General features: G+C 48.1%; 2 protein-coding genes across 5 annotated transcripts; both read left to right on the top strand.

Annotated features, from left to right (window-relative positions):
- Nucleotides 1-84: 84 nt before the first annotated feature.
- Nucleotides 85-12,748, top strand: PRKAG1 (protein kinase AMP-activated non-catalytic subunit gamma 1). Of its 3 annotated transcripts, XM_032492741.1 has the most exons (13): nucleotides 116-188; nucleotides 4,026-4,074; nucleotides 7,741-7,923; nucleotides 9,716-9,825; nucleotides 10,023-10,104; nucleotides 10,202-10,260; nucleotides 10,399-10,444; nucleotides 10,545-10,599; nucleotides 10,868-10,994; nucleotides 11,102-11,267; nucleotides 11,425-11,462; nucleotides 11,730-11,876; nucleotides 12,011-12,744. In XM_032492741.1, the coding sequence occupies exons 4-13, from the start codon at nucleotides 9,754-9,756 to the stop codon at nucleotides 12,113-12,115; spliced, it is 897 nt and encodes a 298-aa protein (XP_032348632.1). In that variant the 5' UTR covers nucleotides 116-188; nucleotides 4,026-4,074; nucleotides 7,741-7,923; nucleotides 9,716-9,753; the 3' UTR covers nucleotides 12,116-12,744. The 3 variants fall into 3 exon arrangements, with proteins under 3 accessions (XP_006177743.1, XP_032348632.1, XP_014408726.1); XM_006177681.3 differs by lacking the exon at nucleotides 7,741-7,923 and having other exon boundaries at nucleotides 85-188; nucleotides 12,011-12,748; XM_014553240.2 differs by lacking the exons at nucleotides 116-188; nucleotides 7,741-7,923 and adding an exon at nucleotides 486-578.
- Nucleotides 12,749-13,828: 1,080 nt separating this feature from the next.
- DDN (dendrin) lies at nucleotides 13,829-19,852 on the top strand. 2 transcript variants are annotated; one of them, XM_032492738.1, is made up of 3 exons: nucleotides 13,829-14,003; nucleotides 15,882-15,953; nucleotides 16,360-19,852. In XM_032492738.1, the coding sequence occupies exons 1-3, from the start codon at nucleotides 13,891-13,893 to the stop codon at nucleotides 18,260-18,262; spliced, it is 2,088 nt and encodes a 695-aa protein (XP_032348629.1). In that variant the 5' UTR covers nucleotides 13,829-13,890; the 3' UTR covers nucleotides 18,263-19,852. The 2 variants fall into 2 exon arrangements, with proteins under 2 accessions (XP_032348629.1, XP_032348630.1); XM_032492739.1 differs by lacking the exon at nucleotides 13,829-14,003 and having other exon boundaries at nucleotides 15,745-15,953.
- The last annotated feature ends 419 nt before the right edge of the window (nucleotides 19,853-20,271 follow it).

Raw genomic sequence — 20,271 nt, 5'->3', positions numbered from 1 at the left:
GGGCGGTTTCTGAGCCCAGGCCACGCCGGAAGGGTGAGCTGCCCGCCTTCCGCCTTCGGCTTCCGTCTGTCCTGACGTAAGCGGATGTGGCGTTGCCGTACCGGACGTGGGGCGGGGCCTTCTCCGCCCCCCGGCCCTGGTGAGCTTCCTAAGTGAACGGACCCGGCCGGCGTCTCGCAATGGAGACGGTGAGGAGCGCGGGAGGGTGGCTGGGGGGCGCTGTGGAGCCTGAAACCCCGGTCAGGGGACGGGGAAGCCTGGGCCAGGGCCGGTGCTGGTGCCCAGTAAACGAAGCCGGGGGTCCTATCCCGTGACCCTGCCCCTCCGCTCTTCTGAGCGCATCTCCTAGGACTGGGCCGCGCCTGTGCCTGCCTTCCGTCCGCGGTACTTTTTTGCCCTGGCGGGGAGTGACTCCTCGCTCCCTCCTTGGAACCCACGTATACGCCGGCTGTCTCGGGCCTTGTTTCCTTTTAGCCCCTCAAGCCCTTCAGAGATTCGCCTGAGAGAGAACAGAGAGAAGGGATGTGATCCAGCTCTCCTGGGTGAGGCAGGGGGTTCCGAGGGACCCCCGCTTGCAGGTACCACCCGGTCCCCGGTTGTCTGAATGTGATTCCTGCAGTCCTTGGTAGAAGAGGTCTGAAAGACTTTTATACCAAACTGAGGTGTCCAGCGGGGTCACATAAACTTAATAAGACGGAAAAGTGGGGTTTCCCTTAAGGAGGGAATCTTTCAGTGTAAGAGGCCACTGTGTCCCTGGACTAGTTTAGGTCATGCCCTGCTCTGCGATTCTAAGTAGGCATGTTGGCATAGCTCCTTGTTGGCGAGCAGGCATTGACCGATTGTGTCAGATCCCTGTCATCCTCCCAGAGATAGCGCAGGTTGTCTGCTACCTGTTTGGACCCATCCTCACTCTCGGGAGCCTTTTACTAGCACTCTGGGATCCTTCCCATTCACTACCATCTTCAAAAGTTTTTAACTATGTAGAGTAACTTCTTATCTTTGTTTTTATCATCTGCTACTGTAGTTGTGTTAAGGGCTGCAGGTTCACCTTTCTTTGGACCAGTTACATGCCCAGAGTAATTTTTCTTACTGTACTCTTCCTCTGCCTGCAGAGAGGTCATGTCCCTCAGGTTCTAAAGAAGAAACCAGATCAAAGTAGTAAAATGATTTGCAACTGGTCACCCAGGGAAGGGAGTAATTTCTTACAGATTAAGAGAACTTTGAGCAATAATGAAAGGTCTGATTCCATTAAATTCAAAATAACATTTTTAAACTTATAAATGTATTATAGTTTACAAAGCATTTTTATGTGGATTTTCTAATTTAGCCCTCATACTTGATGTACTGGATCAGGTTCTTGGAATAGAAGTTGTTTTAGAAAGAAGAAAAAAAGTCCTACTTTGAGATTTTTCAGCCTAACTGGAGCGGAGGTGAAGGCAAATCAGTGATAGTTGTTACTTGTGGTAGATTGTAATAAGTGCTACCATCAAGATGCAAACAAAGGACTGTGGAACTGTAGGGGAGGGAGAAATTACTGTGAACCCAGGAGAGGGCATTACAAGTTGGGAGAACAGTGTGAGCAAGAGCATAGAAATTGGAATATGTAGAGATTAATTGGGGGTGGCAAAGGGAGCCAGTGGCTTAATGCTGCTGGAGTTCTGGATTTTGGTCACAGTTGGAGAAAAGACTGGAAAAAGTAGGCTGAGGTCAGGTTGAAACTACTGCATACCACATTAAGTTTGAACTTTGTTTTGTAGTAAGGAGACCCATGGAAAATTTATGAGCAAGGTAGCAAGTATGCTTTAGGAATGTTCCTAACAGCTTTCTGTAAGTGGATGGAGCGGCTTCAGAGAGTAATTAGTTCTTCATTGCTGGAGATGAAAGTCCTTTCCAAACCTGAGGGGCTTGGTGAGAGAACTTGGTGACAGCATGAAAAACGAATTGAAGAGGAAATAGATTTAGAACAGGGAGACCAGTTTAGAGAATGCTACAAAAATGAGATGTAAAAGGCTAAGTAAGTTAAAGCTGTGAAAGTGGACAGGCAAGAGATGGATTTGAGGCATTTCTAACATAGCAGCTTAGCTGATAGATGTTAAGGACAAGTTTAGATCATGCCCAACTCTGTGATTCTAAGCAGACTCTTTGGCATAGCTCATTCTTAGAGGAATCAAGACTGCAGTTCTAAGGCAATGCAAAAACAAAGATGGGAACCACAGTAAGGATAAGAGGATTGGAGGGACAGATCCTGTTCTGTTTTGTGTTGAAGCATTTGAGGAGTCTATGTGACATCTGTGGTTGTCCAGCATGCAATTGGAAATGTGGATCAGGAGTCCAGAAGAAATTGTGAGTCTATGTGTCAGATGTAGGGTATGTCTCTGTAACAGTATTTTGTATTTATGTAGTACAGTGGTCTCAGATCCCCTATGTTATTTAATGTAGAGAGAGTGGACATATTTACATCATTCCTGTGTGGAGAAACAGGCAGAAAGATAAAGTCATATTCAGTTGTGTCTGACTCTTATGTAGGTGTCTGTACCTCTGTTTAGCTGTGTGTCTCTTTTCTTTCTCTGTGACTTAGTCTTACGTTTCTCTGTTCATATCACTGTGCATCATTATCAATTTGAGAGTTGAAAAACAAAAGTTGAGAGTTACATGCAAACCCCTCTGCTAAGTGATATGAGGGAGAGCTATCAAGAAGTATAAGTTAGTTCCAGGCTTCCGGGAATTTATCGTCTGTTTGGATAGATAATGAACAGAGTAACTGTAGCAAGTAACTGTAGCACAGTGCAGTAAATAAGTATCATATGGTGGGTACAATAATTTCTACAGAAGTAGCTGTTTCTTTGTATAGATCTGAGACTGTGTTATACCATATGGGTATCTTTACTGTTGAAGAGCCTTCTCTCCCACTTATAAGTGATGAGGTTGTTCTGATAGCTTTGCCAAAATGCCAGGCCAAGCTGATAGTCTTATGCAGCCTGGAGAGAAGAGAGGGAGATGATCCTCTTGCCCCCACCCTGGTGCATTAGGGGAGGGAAGTTTAGGGCTGCCCTGCCAACTTGACCCTGTTTGCCAGCCAATCTCCCAGGTTCAAGCCAAGTCCTTTAACTTCATGTTACTACAGCAGCTATGGAGGTGAAGTAGGACTTGTAAGTTAGTTTTGGGATAGTACCCAGAGCAATTAGAGCCAAAACTATTGGTTCCAGCAGCTGAAAATTATCATAATCCCTCCTGAGTTCCTAGATAACAATGAAATTCTCAAATGTTCCCACTTGAGGGAGCACAGAGATGGTTCTGAAGGTTTCTCTGTATTCAAAGCATTCTCTAATCTTAGACTGTCATGGACAGGGAAGCTTGGAAGACCAACATCTTCTGGGCTGTAGCAGCTTTTGACTCACAAGGGTGCTGAAAGGACTCAAGTCCCCAGTTTCGGAACGTTTATCCTTCTCATCCACCCCTCAGTCATTCAAGCTTTGACTCTCTCTGACAGTCAGCTGCTGCGATCCTCCTCAGATGTGACACTCTCTCGATGGTAGGGGGTATGTCAGTGACTCTGGTGCCCACAGCTCCACTTAGTGACTGGGGTAAGGCAGTATGCTCTCTCTGGCTTCCATATTTTTATAAAATAGGTCTGTGAGAATCTTGTGGGGCTAGCCTTAAGCTCACATTTTCTAGTCTCAGCTTTTAAGACCTAATGTTTCATTAGGCAGCAAAGTATATAAGGGCATGAGCTTCGAAATTGCGCAGATCTGTATTCAAATCCCCATTCCACCCATTACCAGCCATGTGACCTTGGGCAGTTTGCTTAATATTTCTTGAACCTCAGTTTCCTAATCTGTGAAAATAAGGCTAATAATAGTATTTGCCTCAGAGCTGTTATGAAGATTAAATGAGATAATATTTCTGAAGGACTTTATAGTGCTTTAAAGGAAGTAATTAGTTCACCAGCCCTTCCCCTCATGTTGCTAGGTTCAAATGGATGGAGCCTAAGATAGGCTGAATCTTTATTTTTCTTGTTTTTCCAGGTCACTTCTTCAGATAGCTACTCAGCTCTGGAAAATGAGCATCCTCAAGGTGAGTTTACCGAAGAAAGGAAACTGGTATGAAAACAATACCTCGATCCTAACTTGTCTTCAGCAATCCTTTTGAGTTTCTCCCAGTCTTACCTGGGAAAATCAAAGCTGGGCCAGGCAGATAATGTGCCAAACCACGCAAATCAGGAACAATAATTTGGCAAGATCACCTAGGAATAAATCTTTGGCAGGGTGAGGATGATTAATACCTTCAGTTATCAAACCACTTGGGAGAAACTTTCGAGGTACAGGAAAAACTTCCATAGGCAGCTGTGGGTTGGCTAACCATGTTTTAGAAGTTCCTGGTATGTTCTGAGTAGCCCAGAAATAATGCCACTAAGATTTTATCATCCAGTGATCTCACTAAAGCTGCTGAGTAGACACAAGAAATTATAGAAAGGACTTGAAAAAGCTTAGAACTAATCTAGAAATAGAGGCACTAAACCTTAAAATCCAGGGCACAGGAGAAGGCAATTCTAGCACCTGCCCAAATACCTGGTTAGAATGGAATGGTCTTACCCTAGGTCATCGAGAAAGAGGCAAAACTTACAGGCATCTCTGGTAAAGGATTTTGCCCAGGAACACTCCTAGTCTTCCGAGGACATGTTTATGGCCTTAGGAGTACACACTTTCTCAGAGGATTGACATATGGGATGAAATACTAGAACACATTTTTAAAAGTCAGCGTTCTCCACAACAATGTTTAAATGTTCTGTTTTCATGTGTTGGTATCCAAAAAGGTTAATAGTCATATTTTGAATTACCTGGAGGACTCTTCATAAGTGAGTTCTGCCACATGATATCAGTGCATATTTTATGTTTCTGAGTGCATTTGCATTAGCACCAACTGAGGCAGGGGTGAAAAAACTCAAATTGTCTCCATGGATCAAACAGTGACATGGGCAGCATATAACTATGACAACCTGTCCATCTTGTCATATCTAAAAGGAGGCAGCAACTATCAGGTCTGGTCAATTGCTACCATTCAGGAATTCAAGGTCTAGTTTTGTCAGATCTTCTGATTTTGAAAAGAAACTGAGAATTTGGATTTTGATGTAAATCTCCAGGCTTTTTAAATTGGGCAACTGATTTAAATTATTTTTAAAATACAAGGAAAACCAAATCAAATATGTTTGAATGCCTGTAACCTAAAATGATAGTATTTAACTATCAGTATAGTGTGTCTTAAACTGGTGTCAAAAGACTTGTTCTTGGGAGTCTGTGAGCTTTCAAATTTGAAAAATGACAGTAGCCTTCCAGTTAGAGATACTGGGCTAAACAACGCATTTACTTTTGTTCCTTCACAAAAAGCCACTAAAACCACCATAAAGGAATTATTTTTAAAGATACAAAACCACCAGAATAGGAAGAACAAGAGAGGAGACAATAGCAATGAATTTTTAGAAACTGGAAAGCAGGCAGAAGTGTGGTAAATGACTTAGCAGACCTGAGAAAACTGAATTATAAACCAGCAGTGGGGAAAGCCAAGAAGCATTGAAGGTCTAAGAAACAGATCCCAAGATTCCCTCCCCACTGAGTGCAGCGGGGGAGTGCAACTCCCCATCCCAACTTTGGCAAAGATTAGAGGTCTGGAGAGGAGTGCCAGCCCAGGTGAAGGCTGAGGTACTGTGCTGAAAACATGAGCTGAAGTGAACTATACTGAGTGCTGAGACCCCAGTCCTTTTCCCCCATTCAGTTTCCAGAATGCTGACCGAAAAGACCTCATCCTCCAAGCACAAAATCAAATGAATAGTCCTTCTCTCCAGAATCCCATTGATGGGAAAGCCCTAAGAATTATGTAACATAATGAGTACTCAGTATTCCCTGTCTAAGTGGTTCACAGTCAACAAGGCCCATTTATATACGTAGAGCTTCTAATTACCTTTAAAGACTCCATTCTTAAAATATATTTTGAATCCTCCTTTAAAGCAAGGATCACCAGACATCTAAACAAAGCCTCTAACATGAAAAAAGAGATCCAAACTGCCCCAACTCCAAATGGAAAAGAAAAAAAAAAAAAAAAGGAACAAAGGGGAAAAGTCAGTGCATACGGAAGAAAACTTTAAAAATTAACATTAATATGACCTCGGATAAAGAATATATTACACCATGAAACAAGTATAGTATACAATGAAAAAAAAAGTTCAGAAAATAAAAAGGAGCTCTTGGAAATTAATATAATAGCAAAAATTTTAAACTAAGTAGGAAGTTTGAAAAATCAAGTTGAGGAAATCTCCCAGAAAGTAGGATTAAAAGTCAAAGAAGTAGAAAAAAATAAATAAATAAATAAAAGAAGAGGGAAATAGAAAAGATACAATAGTACCCCCTTAACCACAGGCGATATATTCCAGGACCCCTGATGGATGTCTGAAATCCCAGATAGTACCAAACTGTATAATTATTATGCTTTTTCTTATACATACTTATGATAAAGTTTAATTTACAAATTAGGCTCAGTAAAAGATTAACAACAGCAATAATAAAATAGAACAATTATAACAATCTACTGTAATAAAGTTATGTGAATGTGGTTGGTCATTCTGTCTCTCTCAAAATATCTTATTGTACAAATTTAATGCCTCTTCCATCATAGCTAACACTTATCACACACTGACCCCATAACTTTTGCAGTTGGAGGTGAAACAGAAAAACTAGCATGAATTCCTTTTTCATTCTTCACAATTTCACAGATAGAAGATTCATTCTCGTCTGTAGATCTTAGCAACCTCAGCATATGATATTTTTTCTTTCCTTTATTAAGTTGAGAACTTTCACCTTTTCACTTATAGGACGTACTTTAGGGCTTCTATTTTACATATCCAAATTGCCAGCATCATTACTTTTGTCCTTTGGGGCCATTACTAAGTAAAATAAGGGTTACTTGAACACAAGCACTGTGATACCACAATAGTCATTCTGATAACAGACGGCTACTAAGTGACCGTCAGGTGGGATACGTTGGACAAAGGGATGATTGACGTCCAGGGCTGAACTGAGCTGAACAGCAAGAGATTGCATCACGCTGCTCAGAATGCTGTGCAATTTAAAACTTATGAATTGTTTATTTCTGGAATTTCCCATTTACTATTCAGACCATGGTTGACCCCAGGTAACTGAAACTGCAGAAAGTGAAACATCGTCAAGGGGGGACTACTGTATTTTAAAAACAACAACAACAACAACAACAACAAATCTTAAAAGGTCATCTTGGAAGTCTAACATCTAAATAATAGGAGTTACAGAAAAAGAAAAACGACAACACAGAGGGAAGGAAACAATCAAGGAAGTAATTCAAGAACATTTCCTGGAACTGAGGAACATTAGTTTTCATATTGAAAGGACTCATTGAATCTTCAGCACAGTGGATGAAATTGATCCACCCAAAGCACAATCGTCATGAGATTTCAGAACACTAGAAACAAAGAGAAGATCCTGAGTTTCCAGAGAGAAAAAAAAAAAAGTCACATACAGAGAATCAGAATTGCCGGGGACTCTGAACCAGAAGCTAGAAGGCAATGAAGCAATGCCTTCAACATTCTGCAGGAAAATAAATTCCAACCTAGAATTCTATATCCAGCCAAATTATAAATCAGAGATGAGGGTAAAATTAAGATATCTGCAGGCTACAAGGTCTCAAAAAATTTACCTCCCATGCACCCTTTCTCAGGAAGCTATTGGAAGATGTACTCCAGCAAAACAAGGGAGTAATCAAAAAAGCTGAAAACATGAGATACAGGACACAGGAGTGCCAATAGAGGAGAGACGTGAAAGGGGTCCCCTGCATGGTGATGGAGGAAGATCTCAGGATGACAGCAGTGCACACCAGGCAAACCAGCCCTGATTTGAGCAGGTCAGAAGGCTCCAGAGAGACTTCTTTGGGTAGTTTAAATTGATAGACTGTCTTACGCTTCTGAACTTCTTGAAAGGAGATTTAAGCAATTGGTAAAGAGTTTGGGGGTTGAATTAGCTATAAGTACTATATGTAGAAAATTAAGCAAACAAAAAGACAAGACAATTATTAACTCCAAAGAAAACAAAATTGTGAAAGAAAGAAAAAAAATCAGAGTTTACTATTTGGCTTAGTGCTGAATAATGAATATTCAGTCAAAATTATTTAAATACTGATGTAACCAACCTTACAGTTTAACTTCTGGGAGAATGGGGTGGTGAGAGGTGCATGTTTATAATGGAGTCCTGGTAGGACAGAGAATTGAAAATTTTCATCTTCTTTGCATGATAACAGATAATGCCTAAAAGGGAAAAAATTAAGTAGCCATATAAGCATGTTATTTATAGACATAGAAATAAATACCAAAATAATCAACTAAAAGAGGTCTCATCTCTGAGGAGGGGCACTACAGGGAGATGGGTGCTAGGGACTGCAATTTTTCATAAAAATTTTGTAGAACTATTTTGACTCTTTAAACTGTGTACCTGTATAACTGGTAAAAAAAAAATTAAAAACAACTGACATAGGATTTAAGAGCATAAACTTTGGAATCAGGTGGATCTGTGTTTGAATCTTCTTGTCACTAATGATATGACCTTGAGCAGTTTTTTCACTGCTTTCCATCTGTTTTCTGAAAAATAAGGACAATATTTGCCTTACAGATTTGTTGTAAGGATTAAATGGTGTAATATTTTTATGTGCATATAGCATACATACTATGTAGCACATTTGAGCTGTTATTTTGGGGGTTCCTTCTCCAGCTTAGGGCAAGCAATTAAAATCAGAGGAATGGAAAGGTAAACACAGCCAGGGTCTCTGACTTGTCTAGAATAGGTGGGATGATTTCTGTTTTGCAGGGTCATCCCCAGATAGACTTCCAGAGTGTGTGAGGCCAGGATGATTGAACACTGGGCTTTAACCTAGTGTTGATCTGAAATAGCCCAACTTGGACCATGACTTTCTCATATATAGGTCTTAGAAAATGTTTAAGAAGCTTACTTGGATTTTAAGAAGCTTAATTACATTAAAATTTTTCTGCTATTTGTTTTCTTTTTTGTGGAGGAGGGGATTAGGTTTGTTTGTTTGTTTGTTTGTTTTAATGGAAGTACTGGGGATTGAACCCAGGACCTTGTGCATGCTGACATACTCTACCACTGAGCTATACCCTCTCCACTCTTAATTATATCTTAATTGAGAAAAAAGAACAAGAGAAAATGCCAAATATATGAAAGGGAAAACTTGAATTAAAGATGAGAAAAAAAACTGAAAGTTTTTTTTTGGTGGGGGGGTAATTAGGTTTATTTATTTTTAGAGGGGGTACTGGGGATTGAACCCAGGACCTGGTGCATGCTAAGCATGCAGTCTACAACTTGAGCTATACTCTCTTCCCGAGGAAAAAACTGTTAGGCTAGAACGGATTAATGAAAGATATTATAGACTTTCTGTTTTAGTCAGCCATCTTTTGCCTAAGGAGCCAGTAGATGTAGTCCCACCTGGGGATGGGGGTTGGATGAAATTATTTCTAAGGGGTTTATCCAGGTTTTGTGGGAACAATAGGAATAAAACAGATAGAATAGGGGGTCTTATAAAATCATGCTGTAAATATGTGAGCAACTACAACTTATATTTTCTGCCTCTTTTGGTTGTGAATTGTTGCATGGAAGGAAGCTACTAACTATCCTATCCTATGCAGAGACCTCAGAATCCAACAATAGCGTGTATACTTCCTTCATGAAGTCTCATCGCTGCTATGACCTGATTCCCACAAGCTCAAAATTGGTTGTATTTGATACTTCCCTGCAGGTGGGTGAAATCCTCTTTTCCCTCCTCCCTTCCTTGGATCTTCTGATTCAATACCTTTCATCCTATCTCATCCCAAGGGTAATACCCTTGTCCTTCTATGGGGTTAGTCTCATGTTTTCCCCAGCATACCCAGCCCTTGTTTTAAAGTCCTGTCCCCTGTGAATTTCCCTTTGTGATTATTACTGTTTTGGCTATAGGTGAAGAAAGCTTTCTTCGCTTTGGTGACTAATGGTGTGCGAGCTGCCCCTTTATGGGATAGTAAGAAGCAAAGTTTTGTGGGTAAGCAAATGTTTCTGAAACAGAGTTTTATTGACATCTTATGCTGGGAGGGAGAGAAGCTTTGAGCAGTGTTGAGGGCTCTTGTCTCGGCTTCTAGGGATGCTGACCATCACTGATTTCATCAATATCCTGCACCGCTACTATAAATCAGCTTTGGTAAGGAATCAACCCAATGACCAAAACCACTTTCCCTCCCCAGAATCCCTCATTCTCATTGCCTTTCTACCAAGCAAACTACAATGGGTTAATGAAGCACGGAGATCAAGTCTCAAGTTCTCTTGCTTCTACTTTTAGGTACAGATCTATGAGCTGGAAGAACACAAGATAGAAACTTGGAGAGGTATGTAGAGAACTAGGGGTTGTAAAAGGATTAAGGAATGGAGAGTTTCCTGGAAACAGTTTTTCATGATGGTATTTTGTGAACCTCCCTTTTCCCTCAGAGGTGTACCTACAGGACTCCTTTAAACCACTCGTCTGCATTTCTCCTAATGCCAGGTGAGTTCCATCTACCCATCTGTCCAGAATGGGAAAGAGCCTTGCCATCAGAATGGCCAAAAGCCCTAGATAACCAAAGATCCAGGGGCAGAAGAGAGAAAAGACACTCCTTCCAAACACACACACATACTCTTTAGGTCTGGTCTGAACACTGCTTCTCTCCCCCAACCACCTCATTTCCCTGTTTATAAGCACACTCTAAGGAGCTCTTTGACCACTCTTAGGCCCAGCTCTATGAAATTTATCATTTTCCCCTACCTTCCCACAGCTTGTTTGATGCTGTCTCTTCATTAATTCGAAACAAGATCCACAGGCTGCCAGTTATTGACCCGGAATCAGGCAACACCCTGTACATCCTCACCCACAAGCGCATCCTCAAGTTCCTCAAATTGTTTGTAAGTGTTCCTCAGCCCAGTTTTTGCCACTTATATACTGGTTGGAGGAGTATCCAAGGGTGGTTTGGAGGGCCTTGGAAAGATCAAACTGATGGTTCTTTCCTCAGATCACTGAGTTCCCCAAGCCAGAGTTCATGTCTAAGTCTCTGGAAGAGCTGCAGATCGGCACCTATGCCAACATTGCTATGGTCCGCACCACCACCCCTGTCTACGTGGCTCTGGGCATCTTTGTACAGCACCGAGTCTCAGCCCTGCCAGTGGTGGATGAGAAAGGTGAGAGATTGGGCAGAAGGGGAGGGAGGGCTCCAAGGAAGCCAGGGTGGCTCTGGAAAATCTGCTGTCCCCTCAGCTTGGCCCGGAGGGTGATTCTATGGGCAGGGGGAGCCTTGGATGCCAGATCCTCTTTGCTGAGCTGCCTCTGTCTCCCTAGGGCGTGTGGTGGACATCTACTCCAAGTTTGATGTTATCGTGAGTGATTGCGGGGAAGCCGGGAGGTAGGGAAATGGGTAGGGTATTGAATATGGAGAGGGAGAAGAAGAGAGTCTCTTTCGGGACCAGAGGATTTTAGAAGCTTCCAAGCTTTCAAATCCGATTTGAAAAGGAATTGAATGAGTTGGGTGTGGCTTGTGGGCATGGTTGACAATGGCCATAAATCAGTCTGGTGAGGTTGGGTAGGCTCAGGGTTTGGGGCAGGCTCCCTTGCTTCCCTGTATGAATCTTGCTCTCTCTCCCCAGAATCTGGCAGCAGAAAAGACCTACAACAACCTAGATGTGTCTGTGACCAAAGCCCTGCAGCATCGATCACATTACTTTGAGGGCGTCCTCAAATGCTACCTGCATGAGACTCTGGAAACCATCATCAACAGGCTGGTAGAAGCAGAGGTAGGGGGACCAGTGACCCAAAAGGAGCTGAGGGAGCAGCTTTGAGAGTGGGGTTTGGCAAGAAGGGTAGGGGGGCTGAAGGGCTCACCTGAACTGAGGCTGGCACTAAACCTCTTCTGTATTGCTTTATGCAGGTTCACCGACTTGTAGTGGTGGATGAGAATGATGTGGTCAAGGGGATTGTATCACTGTCTGACATCCTGCAGGCCCTGGTGCTCACAGGTGGAGAGAAGCCCTGAATTGGGGGAAGGGGTCAGGCAGCAGCAGGGGATATGCCTCACTCACTGCCTGCCCAGAGCTCTGGGAACTACAGATGAAACCTTTAGAGAATTGTGACTCTGTTCCCTGTCTGAGAGTCCCCTATCCTTCTACATGGGAGCTAGGGAAGGTGTCAGGGGAGGGAAGGAGAATGGATTTTTTTTAGCTGTTCTTATCCTCACATTTGAGGAGAACTTTCAGCCTAGCCCATCCTAGCTCCTGCCCTCTTAGACATAGCCCCCTTTCTGGGTGAACTGTGGGCTCTGTGCTCCTCAGGCAAATTCTGATCTCTAAGAGATCCCCAGATCTCACCTAGCCTTTGCCTCTGTCTCTGTCTCTGACTCCACCATAAGATAATAGGCACAACAAAACTCTTCATAAGGATATTTTTATTCATCCTGTTTCATGCTGTATGAGGAGGCTGAGTTCATTTAGTGGCATTTCTTCCCATAATGGGAGTGAGGAGGATCCTAGGGAGGAGGGCCTTTGGATTCCTGTGCTCAATGCAGATGAAGGGAGATGGGAGTCAGGTGGAGGGGGAGGTCAGAGTGGTTAGCTGAGGTTATTGCTTTTCGTGGCAACCCTAATTAAAATGACAGGAGCCTCTTCATGGTGTTGCAGTGTTTGATTTTTGTAGTTGATAGACACTACTGCTTCAGCCTGCCAACCTCATATGGCTTCTTCAGCTCATCATTAATAACAGCAATAGCACACACATACACACCCTTATGTAAAAGTGTGTGCCAGGCACCATCTCAGTGCTTTACATGTATTACTTCAATTAATCCTCAGAACAATAGTAGATACTATTTCAGTTTTACAGTTTTTTTTTTAAACTGAGGCACAGAGAGGCTAAGTAACTAGCCCAAGGTCACACAGCTAGTAAAATGTAGAACTAGGGTTGAACCCAAACAGTCTTGCTTCAGAGCACACACACTTTACCACTACACTACTTACTGCCTTTATGATTCTCTGTTCATAATTGTTCCCCACCCTACTGCCTGCAGTCCTCCTTAATCACCTCACTTTCCCCTCTGCCCCTACCATAACTGGGACCCAAAGAAAATCCCATAACAGTGCTAGGTCACTAGGGAGTAGACAGACTGAGGGTCTTCTTTAGGTAAGCAGAGAGACTTGCCACCATCATCAACTTTTCTCAGTCAGGGAAGGCTGGACTCTGGATTTTGCTGAGCTGACACTGTTTGAACTCACAAATCCCTTGCCTTTCTTCCAAGGTGAGATATGAGCTGGAGAGCGGGGGATGGAGAGCAGCAGAACTATGGTTGCCCCCTCAGACCCTTTCCTTGTGCTGAAACCATGTAGACCAAAACAGTAGTCAGCACTGATCACCATAGGTACTGCTAGATTGTTAGGTATAAACCAAATTCTGGGTACCATCTCATCAATGCCTTGCAGGTATGATACCATTTCTTACCTAAGATCTGGAGCAATTTCAGAGTAACTCTTTGCCCCTGCTCACACTGTGCCTAAGAACTCTGATGAACCAGCCATGCCATACTGGTTCCTCCAAAGCAGGCTTCCTGATGGTATGGGGGAAAAGCATCAGGGCTCATCAGAGCTCTGCTTTCAGTGCTGCACCGTGGCTTTGGAGAAGCCCCTGCTTCTACTTTCACCCCTTTACAGCTCTCACAGCACATTCCCAGACTTGAGGGAGGGAGGCTTCCAAGTTATTAGAATTAGGGTATGTTTATGTGTGTGGGGGTGGGTGCATGATGAAAAGGACAGATGTCTCTTTATGTCACATTCCATCATGTCTAGGGGGGAGGCAAGGACTTTTAAAACCTTAGGGCTCTGGTGGGAACTGGGTGGAAGGAAGCAACCTCAAGCAAAGAGCCATCGGTGCAGCTGGTAGGTGTAAAGGGGGGTCAAGTGGATGGGGATAGGGGATGTTTGGATTCTCTCTGAAGGTCCATGCTGGGGAGCAGGAGGCCTGGGTTTTGCTTCTCTGGCTCTCAGTAAGTCAATCCTTGTCCTACAACAACCCTCCTGACTCATTACCTTAAAAGGAAGGGTCTGTGCCCAAGGGCTGCATGTACTTTAGTGAAAAACAAATTGGGATCTTCTGCTTCTCCTGTTCCCCCTTAAAACCTAGCCAGTCAGTCCCAGAGTCTGAGGATGGAGCAGAAGGAAAGCCAAGGGACAAAATTTGGAGCCTCATAACCTTCTATTCTTACCTCTTCCTCTCAGGACAGGCGAATTATCCTTTCTTCCTCAGGAATCATTGCCATACACACTCTTTTCTCCCACCTCCCCGCACCCCTCCTCTCCATTGGAGCTGCTGCCATGGTTGCCAGGCATGGTTGCTAAGTCTGCATGGAAGGGTTGGCGTGGGCTGTGCTGCCACTAACATTACCATGGTGAATCAGGGGACACCTGGTATAGGCTTGGGGGGAGGGATCGTGGATGTAAGAACCCTCCCCCCGCCAGGACAGAATAAGCCTAAAAGGTGGTCATCTTGAGCGCCACTTCAGGTGGAAGCTAAGTGAGCTAGACATTGTGGTAGTGGTGACGGGAGAGCTCTACACTGGTAAATAGGGGCCACTTTTATCATTTCAGTTGCTAGGGGATTGGTTTCACCAAGGGAGCACAGCATTCTTCCTGCATCCCATCTGAAAGGGTGCAAGTGCATAAGCACCCTAGTCTCTCCTCCATAAGGCTGAGCAGAGCTGTGTGGGCACAGAACAGTATGACCCCCTCAAATCCTGATTTCTGGTTTGGGGGAGAAAGCCTGCTGCAGGGAGAGGGCTCCATGGGTGCCCAAGGACAAAAGATACATCTTAGAATGGGAGTGTGAGCAGCTTGGATGGCCAAAACAGACTCCTGTGTTCTGTTGTACCAGCAGCCCTGGGCACAACCCTTGAGAGGGTAAGGAGTAAGGGTGTGGGGGTGGCCCTTTTTGACTCCCCCAGAGTCGCACAAAGGCTGCGTGAAAGCCACCCACCTCCTCCTTCCACCGCATGAAAGTGGTTACTCATCTCCTCTCTGCACCCGAACGCTGCTGCCGCTAAAAATAGCCCCCCCCCAGCCGTGGGCCAGCCCCTCCTGCACCCCAACCCCATGGAAACCAGCAGAGAGTGGCAGGCAGAGACCTTGAGTTCCATTCCCATCACCTCCCTGTCGGGGAAAACGAAGTCTGGGGCAGGAAGTCAGGGGCAGAACCCTGCTGGTCAGGCACTCTGACAAGCTGGAGAGTGAAGGGTTAAAACAGCGGGAAGGTTGAAGAAATGCTGGCGGAGGTGGGGGCACTGTCAGCTTGGCAAGAATAAGAACTCCCCTGCCCACTCATGCAGGTCCCATTAGGCTTAGGGGACAAGAGCAGTGGGAAGGGGCTCCCAATCCTGGGCCCCAGGGGGCGGCCGTGCACATGGGGGAGGTAGCAGTGCGGAGCGGTCCGCGCCGTGTCACATGCGCGCGCGCGCGCACACACACACACACACACACACACACACACAGGCACACACGTGTGCCTGGGTATATATAGTCCCCAGTCGCTAGGCCCGCCGCTCTGCAGTGGGCGCCAGCTCCCTGGGCTGGGAGGGGGCTTTTGGGGCGGGTGGGAGGGTGGGGGGCCGGGGTGGGGTGGGGCAGGATGCTGGATGGCCAGCTATTCTCCGAGGGGCCCGATAGCCCCCGGGGGCCCCGGGATGAGGAGTCTGGCAGCTGCCTCTGGGTGCAGAAATCTAAGCTGCTGGTGATCGAAGTGAAGACTATTTCCTGTCATTATAGTCGCCGGGCCCCTCCTCGACAGCTCATGGACTTCCAGGCCAGCCACTGGGCCCGCGGGCCCCAGATCCGCACGTGAGTGAAGGAGGGGTGAGGGGAAGAGAGTGGTGGGGCGGGGATTGGGATTCGGACCTTCCCGCGGGCACCAGCCAGCGCTGCTGTTCCCCCTTGTCTTTCCCACGCCTCCCCTACCCCATCCCGAGGGCTGGGGCCTGACTCATCCCGCTTGTTTAGGGGGACAGTAGTGGGCGTGAGAAAGGGCAGGTGAGATGGGGCAGACGCTGTTAAAGTGTGCATGGAGAGATGGTGAGGAGTCCCGCTTCGACTTCAGCCCTAACATATGCGCACGTGCACACGCGCGCACACTCACACACACCCCTCCACCCGGCGGCCCCAAATGGTCTCCAGTGCTCCCAGCTCCCCGGACCTCGGCTCCCTTCCCCCACAAACTGCTCACCTGGGTTCCTGCTCATTGTCCCAGGTGTGGGCCGCGCCCGGGATCCCCTGAGCCGCCACACCGCCGGCCCTGGGCCTCCAGGGTGCTGCAGGAGGCGACCAACTGGCGGGCGGGGCCCCCGGCCGAGGCCCGAGCCCGGGAGCAAGAGAAAAGGAAAGCTGCATCGCAGGAGCGGGAGGCCAAGGAGACCGAGCGAAAAAGGCGCAAGGCTGGTGGGGCCCGAAGGAGTCCCCCTGGTCGGTCCCGTCCGGAGCCTCGGAACCCCCCTCGGGTGGCCCAGCCTGCGGGGCTCCCAGCTCCCTCACGGCCGGAGCGCCTGGGGTCTGTGGGGCGACCGTCCCGTCCATCCGCGCAGCCGCAATGCAACCCAGGGGCGGCGTGGGCGGGGCCCTGGGGAGGTCGGCGGCCAGCGCCCCCGAGTTACGAGGCTCACCTGCTGCTGAGAGGCGCTGCCGGGATGGCCTCGCGACGCCGCTGGGACCGGCCGCCACCCTACGTGGCTCCACCTTCTTACGAAGGCCCCCACAGGACTCTGGGGACTAAGCGAGGCCCCGAGCCCTCCCAGGCGCCCGCCTCTTCAGCCCCTGCACCAGCCAGGACAGAGGGAGGATGCACAAAGAAGAGGCTGGATCCTCGAATCTACCGGGATGTCCTTGGGGCCTGGGGTCTCCGACAGGGGCGGGGTCTCTTGGGGGGATCCCCAGGCTGTGGAACAGCCAGGCCAAGGCAGGAGTCCGGTAAGGGGGCCGCGGAGAAAAGCCTGAGGCTGGCAGCTGCTGGCCTAAAGAGTGGTAGCGACGACCATCCAAAAGCCAAAGCTTCTGGGAGCTCAGGCACTGAGACAGTACATGCGGGGTCTGCAACAGCAACTTCCAGCCCCCCGCATCCGGCTCCCAGGTCCAGGCCCCATTCCAAGGGCTCCGGGGAAGGGAGAGAAGGTAGAAAACAGAGCTGGCTTCTCAAAAGTTGGGTTCCTTCCGTTAAGAAGCAGCCGCCCCGACATAGTCAAACCCTCCCCAGACCCTGGGCTCCAGGAGGCACGGGATGGAGAGAGTCCCTGGGTAATAGAGAGGAAGCTGGACCTGAGACCTTGGAGGGATGGAAGGCGACCCGCCGCCCCCACACCCTGCCCCGAAGTTCCCGCGGCCCTGCTCATGGGGAAGGCGTCTTTGTCATTGACGCCACATGCGTGGTGATAAGATCCCAGTATGTTCCGACCCCTCGAACCCAGCATGTGCAACTTTTGCCCGCTGGGGTGCCGCGCGTTGTGGGGGATACCCCCAGCCAACCGAAGCCCAACAAGGAGGAGGGCGAGGAGGCGGCCGTCTTTCCCTCCCCTTGCCAAAAGCTGCTGTTGAGCAGTAGCCTTTCACACCAGCCAGGTGGGGGACGCAGGTTCGAAGCTGAGGGAGGGAAGCCCGCGGACTCCTCGTTGGAGGAGCGCGCCTCCCGCATCTTGGGGCTCCCGGTCGGCGAAGTAAACCTGCAGGACGCCCCCACGCTGCCAGGTAGCCCAGAGCACTCAGCCTTAGGCCCAGCGGTTTCGCAAGGCGCTGGCAGTGCCGAGGGCTCGGAGGAAGTGGCTGCAGTGCCGCGGCGCGCGGGCGGGGGCTGGGCGCGGACCCCGGGGCCCTACGCCGGGGCTCTGCGGGAAGCTGTGTACCGTATCCGCCGCCACACCGCCCCGGACTCGGACTCGGACGAAGCTGCGGAGCTCAGCGTCCACAGCGGCTCTTCTGATGGAAGCGACACAGAGCCCCCGGGCGCCGCCTGGCGGAATGAGCGGATCGGGCCCCAGGAAGGCGGCAAGACAGAGCTGAGTGACAATATCCGAGATAGTCTAGATGTCATCAGCCGAACAGAGGAGGTCCTCTTCGGGGCGAGGGACACTAAGGGGACCCCACAGGGAAACAGGGAGAGACAGTGAGGGGCCCTTGATTATATTTGTGTTCCCCGGCACATCCATCCTCGGGCCCACTGGTCCCCTTTCTTCCTTACAGACTTCCTTGTACCCCTTACCTATATCCATTCCCATACTTGAAATAGAAGCTGCACAGATGAAAGGAAAGGGAGCACAGGTGGATTCGTGGTTTCAGTTTTTTGTTTGTTTGCTTGTTTCAGGAGACGTGAGGGTGAACAGTAGACCTTAATTCTTGCTCCATTCAGGGCACTCAGGCAAGGTTTTCAGCGGGGCCTGTGCACTAGGCATGGAGCTGAGCAGAGAGGCCTCACCAGGATCAGGCAGGAGGGCAGGGATGGGATAGTCATATGAGGGCAACGTCAGGGCAGGGCCTCTGGGCAGAAGGGAGAAAGTGATGGAGAGGCTTCCAACGGAGGTGACTAGGTGACAGAGAGGCCCTTGGCAGAAGCGGAAGGGCTATTGGCAAAAACCACCAGCAAAGCAGGAAGAGAACTCACTTTGGTGTCACAGATCTTGGATTCCAATCCCGGCTCTGACACTGATTTGCTGGGTGACCTTAGGCAAATCACTTCCCCTCTCCAGGCCTCATAATATATAAAATGAGGGAGTTGTAAGGTCCATCTCTAATGTTTTGAAGTGTTTGGGGAGGCTTTTATCTCATCCTCCCCTCCACGAGCCAGTTAGGAGTAAGTGAACTAATTCTAGGTGGCTTGATTGTCACCTGCACTCATTCTCAATTTAAAAGACTGTGCAAAGTTTGCAGAGGGTCTGAGTAAGTGAACAAGGGCTCCTATTCCAGTCTCTCGGGTGAGGGATGCCCAAGGCATAGCAGGATGGTGGCTTTGTGACTATCCCTAGCTTGTGGTGGTCTGAGCTGGGGAGGAAAGTTCGCCAGTGAATCAGCTTGGGAGCTCTTTAGGCCTTCCCCTTTGCATCCTCCCCAGTGTTCCTGAGTGATGCTCTGAATAGTTACCACGACTTCCAACCCAGGTGGTATCACCCATTTGAAAGAACCCTGGAAATTTCTTGCATGTCTGCCTCTTCCAGAAATCAGCCAGGAAAGGAAGAGGAGGGAGGCTGGTCCCCAGAATCCTGTAGGTGTGGGGTGTGATACTCGCTGTAGCCACTACGGGGCGCGCGCAGGTCGCGGATTTCCCTGGTAGCTAGTCCGCGAGTCCCTCCAACCCCGGCACTGCCAGTTAATCAATTGGTCCCTAATCACTGCGCGCGGGTCCTCCGCCTTGCCGCCTCCAGCGGTATGAGATGGAGAGCAAGCCTCCGGCCTTGCAGACCTGTGAAGCGCGCCGAGCCCCTCTTTGTACTCATCCACGCCAACGGGCTTGGGACCCTGACCTTGAAGTCTTTTTTTCTCTCCGATCTCGGACACCTCTGTTTCTATTTACTAGCCATGTGAACTTGGCAAACCACTTCACCTCCCTGAGCCTCAGTTTCCTCAGCTGTCAAATGGGGGTTTATAAACACCTACCTCGCAGGGTTGTTGTGAGGATTTAATGCGATAATGTATGTAAAGCGCCTTGCGTAGTGCCTGGCACGCAATAGGCGCTCAATAAATCTAATAAGCTTCCCTTTGTCCAACCTTGGCATCTTCTTCCTTTCACCTACCCATTCCCCACAGTGTCCTTCCCCCAGGGCTTCTCCGCTCCTTCCCGCTTGGTGGGCGGTGGGGGAGACTCCTTTCTTTGAAGGAAACTCGCAGCCCACCACTATCTCCCCCAGTCCGGACTCTCCCTTCCTTGCTCCCCCCCACCCCCGCTGGCTCTTCCCATTGCCCCAGTGCACTCCCCCCACCCCCCATTCCGGGCAAGGGCTGAGTCAGCCTGGGTAAATTTAGCCACCGACCTGGCGGGCGCGGGGGCTTCGCTCAGACTCAGTCGCGGAGTCCTGGCCCAGCCCTCGGCCCCGCCTCTGCCCCCCACCCCCACCGAGTCCGGCCAACTCCAACTCTGGCTCAGCGTTCAGATCCCCAGCCTCGCTCTCAAACCACTTAAGGTTTT

The sequence above is a fragment of the Camelus ferus genome, chromosome 12 (assembly GCF_009834535.1).
Source record: "Camelus ferus isolate YT-003-E chromosome 12, BCGSAC_Cfer_1.0, whole genome shotgun sequence".
In the NCBI taxonomy this organism is placed as follows: Eukaryota; Metazoa; Chordata; class Mammalia; order Artiodactyla; family Camelidae; genus Camelus; species Camelus ferus.
Note: the sequence above shows the minus strand (reverse complement) of the source record. Positions and strands in the feature narration are given on the sequence as shown.

Coding starts and splice junctions, on each gene's coding strand:
- PRKAG1 (XM_006177681.3), top strand. Junction 9,826..10,022: donor TATTTGATACTTCCCTGCAG/GTGGGTGAAATC, acceptor TTTTGGCTATAG/GTGAAGAAAGCTTTCTTCGC. Junction 10,995..11,101: donor TCAAGTTCCTCAAATTGTTT/GTAAGTGTTCCT, acceptor TTCTTTCCTCAG/ATCACTGAGTTCCCCAAGCC.
- DDN (XM_032492739.1), top strand. CDS start 15,745: ATGCTGGATGGCCAGCTATTCTCCGAGGGGCCCGATAGCCCCCGGGGG. Junction 15,954..16,359: donor CGCGGGCCCCAGATCCGCAC/GTGAGTGAAGGA, acceptor TCATTGTCCCAG/GTGTGGGCCGCGCCCGGGAT.